General features: G+C 35.6%; 1 protein-coding gene across 1 annotated transcript; it reads right to left on the minus strand.

Moving 5' to 3' along the window:
• Positions 1–5,635: 5,635 nt before the first annotated feature.
• LOC129752325 (MAP7 domain-containing protein 1-like) lies at positions 5,636–6,391 on the minus strand. Its single transcript, XM_055748111.1, has one exon. The coding sequence runs from the start codon at positions 6,389–6,391 to the stop codon at positions 5,636–5,638; it is 756 nt and encodes a 251-aa protein (XP_055604086.1).
• Between the last annotated feature and the right edge of the window lie 675 nt (positions 6,392–7,066).

The raw sequence follows: 7,066 nt of genomic DNA on the forward strand, positions 1-7,066 counted from the left end.
GTTCAAAGGCGTGGGAAGGCGCGCCAGACACGGAGAGGCCTCTGTAAGGTTTTTGGTTCGGGGTTCGAGTTCTCAGTTCGGTTTCCAAGGCCCCTTGCTTGAAAGGGAAGAAACACTTTAGCAATTTATTGTGCTATCAGTGCTAATTTATGTTTGCCTCTGAGCCGAGAAAGCGGCGTGTGTTGCAATGCAAAGCGATTGCAATTTGTTTCCGTAAATGCATAACACGCATACGAACATTTGTTAGAATGGCTGGTGTGTGGGACCCATGTGTGTGTGTGTGGGCTGAAGAGGTGTGTGAAATTGAGAAGGATTGGAGGTTGAGGAGGAAGGGATCGTAAGAGCCTGACGTCTTCTGCTGGCTGAGGACAATAAGACGGATCCTGTAGGCAAAGTTTCTTTCGAGATTGTTGAAATTATTACTGTTTGCCTTATGGATGGCAATTTGTCAGTTGCCATACAGCAATAAAACGAAGCTAGTGAGACATTATATTTAAGCCGCTTTCACCATGGTTGAAAAGTTTTATGAAAAATATATAATTGACATTAAGAATGTCAATATGAAAATTCGTATTAAATCTATTAATACGAATAATTTATTCTACGAAAAAATTACTAAATGTTCTTTTAACAATGCTTTGTATAATGCAAAAAATTTGAATACATTTGTTTGAACGATAGCTCTAGAAAAAAATCGTGGAAATGGTGTTTTTTTTATACCCGTTAGACCCTACCCCCCCCTTAATTAAAGCTATAAAAGCCCTTAGCAATAAGTGTTAGGAATATCTTTTTTGAAATTCAACCACGCATATATAGTTAAAATAACTAACTAAAAAATCAGAAAAGCTAGTCAGGCTGATAGCTCGACATTCAATGAAACCGGAAGCTCCCAAAAAATAATATTTTAAGTTTATACAAAAACTTGTGATTTGTCGTTTATTTTAAAATGATTTTTGGTAATTTATAAAATATCCAAAAGTAATGTTGAAAAAGCTTCAGAGCAACCATCAAAAACATATGGTCTAAGTAAAATAAATTGGGTTTATCCGTGTATCTTTCACTGTACAAAGTTTTATACTCCGATAATCGTTTATTCCAGATTTTCTTGATTGCAAGCATTGCCTAAAACCCAATAAAAAATTGAAGTAAGTAAAATCTGGCCAGGATTCTCCGTTATTGTTTCATTATTTGTTAAATAAAATTGAAAAAACTAAGATTTCTCATTGGAAATTTAAAAATGTTGTGTTCAAAAACGATTAAAAAAAATTACAAATTCATCATAAATTTTTGTTAAATTCATATATACGGTTTTAAACATTGCTGTTGTAATGCAATGAAAATCTTGAATTTAAGATTATTTTTTTTACTTTTTTTCTTGTAAATGTAAGAATCATGCCAAATTTTTCTCAGATTTGCTCTTTTGAATACGTGTGGTAGTAAGTATGTATGGTATGCTTAAGGTTAAAGATAATCGTTTTTTAACAACTATTTTGAGGATATCTTGCTCAAATTTGACCTCCATGTAAACGGATATTAAACCAGCAATTTCAAATTGCTTGGTACCTGTTTTGACATGTTTGTTTCAGATTTCACAGAAAACGAATCCCAAATGCTCTATGTAGAAGTGGCAATTCATCTGATGTCCTTTAAGTTATTGGTGACTCTTGAAAATTAGAGCGATCCCTACTTGAAAAAGATCTTGTTATACATCATCTGGTAATATTATCTGTTTGAAAATAATCGACTCAAAACCATGAGGGGTGTTAAAATGGAAGGAAAAGAAGGAAAACAAAATAATCGCTTTTGGTTTTTTTCATCAAAAACTAGAATAGTTGTTTGGCCAAATAGTTGAAAATTTTAATATTCGGTATTCGGCCAACGGCTTTTTGATACATCTTTACTTAGAAGACTCTTGTTTATATTGATTCTTTTATAGTTTAGATAATTTTTATCCGATGCTTGGATGGCAACTTGCAGGTGACTGTGTTGTTCATATCATTTTTTTTTTTTTCAAAATTTGATTTTTATTTTAAAAAAACGGTCTTGTTACCACATGATTATTGTTTTGGGACTCTGTGTTTGAAATTATGTTCTTTGCCTACGATCAATTAACTTTGTATGTTTTTCCAACGCTTTCTTTTTCGCATCACCAAATTCTCCTGCATTGGCTTGCTAATTCGTTTCTTTTTTCGATCGACTCTTCCGGACAGGGTGGTTTGAATTGGCTGTGGCTGTTCCGAAATAATGGGGATAACATTTTGAAGCTTGGGTTATTAGTAAATTATAAACTCAACTGCTTAAAAAAATAGTTGCCTTTTTGCTAGGTGAACTGTACCGTTATTCAAACCCAAGCCAAGAAGACTTCACTTCGCTGAGAGTTAATCTTTACCTCAAAGAGGTAGGAGGTACCTTTTTAGATTTACCTTTTTTCTGTCTGAATTGTCCATTTTTATTAAGCTGAATCCAGGTAAACTTCATCTCACTAGGAGTTAAGATTTACCTTTTTCGGAGAAATCTTTTATTTCGGTGAATTGTACTTTTATATTTCCCAGCTCCATTCAGATCAAGTTTATTTATTTATTTATTTATTTCACCAAACATCGTAGGCTACATATATATTCTTAAAACTAGTAAGACAATCTTAATATTACTTTAAATACTACGATATTAGGTTCTCAAGTGCCTGTCGCCGTAAAAAGAATTTTAAGCTGCTGTTTAGACATAGTTAAATCTATGTTCTGGTAGTTTTTATTATAATTCTGCATTAGACAATTGATTGGACTATTTTTACCATAATCAGTTCGAGCAGAGGTTAAAATAAACAGATTTCTGGTTCTCAACTGGCGACTCGGACAATAAAAGTTTAACTGATTTAGTAGATAAGTAGATTGAACACGCTGATTAATTATGTCGTTTACAAAGGAGATTGCAGCAAATTCTCTTCTAACACTTAATGGTGCAATATTTATTAGTAAACAGCGTGATTCGTAGCTTGGTAATTGGCTCTGAGACCATCCTAGATTGCGTAAAGCAAATAGAACAAATTGTTTCTGAATGGATTCTAAACGGTTTTTATGAGAAATTTGAAAGGGGGACCACACAACGCTACAGTATTCAAGTATGGATCGGACATAAGCTGTGTACAATGTTTTTAATGTATATGGGTCTTGAAAATTATAACTAAAACGTTTTATAAAGCCAAGCATACTATTTGATTTTTGAATTACTGAGTTATAGTGATCTACAAAGGTAAGTTTTGAGTCCAATATAATACCTAGATCTCTTATCTTATTGATTCTCTCCACAGGCTCATTTCCTAATGTAACAATTTCATATAACGGATATTTTTTCCTTGTAAATACAATATGTGAACATTTTTTCACGTTTAGTTCAAGAAGACTTTTACTGCACCATTTGTAAAAAATATTTATTTCATTTTGAAACACCCTGAAATCTTCTTCGTTGTTGACTATCATATAAAGCTTCATATCGTCTGCGTATATAAGCACGTTTAGCTGATTCAGTAAATAAGTAATGTCATGAACGTATAAGATAAATAATAAGGGACCGAGATGGGAGCCTTGAGGCACACCAGATGTAACGGAGATGCTTTTCGAAAGTGAACCATTGAATCTAACAATTTGTGTACGGTTTGTCAAATACGACTCAATCCATTTCAGCAGTTGTGTACTGAATCCATTTTTATGTAGTTTAAAAATTAACAAAGGGATGTCGATTCTATCAAAAGCTTTACTGAAGTCCGTGTATAGAGCCTGAACGGAATTTCCTTGATCCATAGAGTGGATATTATAAGAAACGAATTCAAGTAAATTAGTCGCTGTAGATCGTCCTTTAACAAATCCATGTTGCTTTTCAGTAATGAGTGTTTTTATTTGATTATATATTTTTTGATTTACAATTGCTTCAAAAAGTTTCGGTATGCACGATAAGATTGCTATACCCCGGTAATTTTTAATGTCAGACTTTTTTCCCGACTTGAAAAAAGGTACAAGAAAAGATTCTTTCCATACTTGAGGAAAAACACCGGATTTCAACGATGAGTTGATCAATAGAAACAAGGGCATACTTAGTTCATTTACAAGATTTTTTAAAAGTAATGGAGGAATTCCATCAGGCCCGGGCCCTTTGGAGCTATCCAGGGAGCAAATTGATTTGTGTATTTCCTCAAGGGTGATTGAATCTACCACAGTCAATGATGCTGTGTCGGAAAAATAATCGAAAAACGCAGTGTCGCGATCGGCTTCCGAAAAACTGGTGTAAACGCTTTGGAAGAAATTGGCAAACAAATTACATATTTCATGGGAATTATTACCGTTAGCGCTGTCCAAGTGCATACGAGATGGAAAATTATTACTTTTCAATTTGGAACTTACGTACTTGAAGAAGCTTCTTGGGTTAGATTTAATGTTTTCCTCTGTTTTCCTATTATATTCTTCGAAGGAGGTATTAATGCATATGGCTAGTTGGTTGCATGCTTCTTGATATTCTAAACTATTAGCTAGCGATGGTGTCTTTTTCCAGTTTTTATGCGCTTTCTGCTTTTTATTTCTAAGATGCTTTAGCTCTTTTGAAAACCATGGCGGATTTCTGTTATTATTCGTTCGTCGCTTTATTTTTATTGGGACATATTTACTCAAGATATTACCAAGAATGTTATAAAAAATAGCTACCTGATTGACAGTCTGGTTTTCGCTTTGAAATGATGATTGCCAATTAACTGATTGTAATTTAGTTTTAATCATCGTGTAATTTGCATGGAAAAAGTCAAGGGTCTCCTCATATTCGTATTCTGGTATTCCTTTGTTGTCAGAACATATAATTGAAAATTCGATAGCTGTATGAAAGATCTCATTTTTCCAAATTGGATTAGTAGCTTCCAAAATACAAAAGTCATCAGTCAAGTTTGAAAACAGTAAATCGAGATAGCGATTGCAGGCATTTTTCACATGATTTATTTGATTAAGACATAAGGTAGCAAGATTGTCGAAAAGGAATTGTAATGTTTCATTATCTCCAAAAATCGGTAAAAGGATTGCTTCATTATCTTCATCGGGTAAAAATTGTAGATTCGATTGATTAAAATCGCCATACAGGTGAATTTTGAATTCGGGTTGGAAGCTTTTGAATAATTCTGTTATGCTCAGTAGAAACTTTTGGAAATAATCTTTACTGGCATATTCTGGAGGAAAGTAGATCGATCCAAAAATATGAGTTTCCTTGAAGATTTGAGCTTTTGCCCACACCTGCTCAAATTCTTTGTGCTTAGTTATTTCAATGAGCTCAGAATCGAAAGCAGAGCTTATTGCTACTACAACGCCTCCGCCTGATTTCTTGTCAGACAAATTGAAATTTCGGTCATCTCTGTAGACATTGTAACGCGATCCAAAAATTTCCTCGCTTTTTATACTATCATCCCAGCTTGTTTCGGTTCCTAAAATGATAGTATAATTACGTGCTACTAAATTTTTATGAATTGTGTTTAGTTTAGATGCGCTTCGCATTCTGTTAAAGTTTTGGCAATATGCCACAATATCTTTATTATTGATAACTGGGTGATCCCGCGAACGAATGGTAACATGATCCGCTTGGTTTATAAATACAGAGGAGCTAGTGCTTACATAGGCACGCGTCGGTTCGGCAGAAAATATGGGTTGTTATACATTACCGGGTTGAAATATAATGCCGATGGGTCGTGGTGACAGCACGGTGCAACTAGAGGTGCGGTGAATGGCTGATTGAAGGTAGCGTATGGATGAGCAGGTGGCACTGTCGTCATCGTGCTACTGTTCTGGTATGTTGATGAGTTCGGAAGGTGTGGAGAGACCGGGGGTGGTGCAGGAATATTTGAAGGCCTTTTTCGATGCCTTAGCACATTTGGTGAAGCAGAACTAGGACCGGGGTTCAATGTTTCTCCCCGTTGAAAGTTGATGAAGGTCGGGATCTTCGCTTTCGGAGTTGATTTTCTATTAAAAGCGACTTTTGCGGCAGCCAGTAGCTCTTTATCAGTAGTGGCTCTTGCTTTTGATGAATTTTTTACGGAGGATTGTTTTCGTGACTGCTTCTGTTGTTTTCTTGATAGGAACATTTCTTTTTGTCGTTGTTGATGCTGCTGTTTTTTATGCTGTTTTCGCCTGGCTTTTTCCGCGGCCTTGTCTTGAGCCGCACGCTTCCGTTTCCTTTCGTCGTATTCTTGCCAGTACTGTTGAGGTTTCCAAAGCATTTTGTTACCGATTCGTCTCCAGCCGCTAGACGAAGTAGATGGATTTACCCTTGACGACGAAGCAATTTCCTCGGCTAGAGTTGGTCCTGAGTTATGTTGATGATCGGCCGGTTTGGCTTTCACAACGTCGTGAATGGACCTTAATTCCATGCTTCCGAAAATCAATCATTTTCACTGAGCCATGCTTGACTACATTCAGAGCCAAAAAATCAAAGCAGTCAAATTTTCCTTCTTCAACCAAATCATACAAACAATCATACATGACAACGACGCTTCCGTATTTGAAACACTTTTGCGATACATGATGAGGTAAAAAAGGACGCAGACTATCAGCAACGAACGTCTCGATGCTGATTTCCTTCCCCTAACGACTTTCAACCTTTAGGATCATAACTGATATGTATCAGTTCTGAGCGATCTATGTAGGTTATCAGATGATTTTTGATTTTTCGTTTTGCCTAGAAGGACAAAATCATGACTAGGTAACCGCAATGAACTGTCCAGCATGTGCTACAGCTTTTTTGAACATGTGGTCCTGGTATTTATTCAGATTTTTCCTTTTGAAACATTAATGATCGTCTATCAATAACGAGCATTATCAACAATGATGCGAGGATAGACGTTCGGGAATTATTGAGGGAGCGACGTTCAAAATGTATCACCAAGTATGTCGATCACCGTCGATTAGCCACGTGACGAATAGCAACGGTAGCCTCCGGTGGGGCATGGTATATCTTCTTGTATCAAGTTAGTGTTGATTTTCGACATATATTCAATGGGTACTTTTACCACGTGCGTATCACAGCACTCGGAGGTAGCATCATT

Source organism: Uranotaenia lowii, chromosome 3 (genome assembly GCF_029784155.1).
Source record: "Uranotaenia lowii strain MFRU-FL chromosome 3, ASM2978415v1, whole genome shotgun sequence".
Classification (NCBI taxonomy): Eukaryota; Metazoa; Arthropoda; class Insecta; order Diptera; family Culicidae; genus Uranotaenia; species Uranotaenia lowii.

Bases quoted from the DNA above. Each gene is read 5' to 3' on its own strand.
- LOC129752325 (XM_055748111.1), bottom strand. From the start codon at position 6,391: ATGGAATTAAGGTCCATTCACGACGTTGTGAAAGCCAAACCGGCCGAT.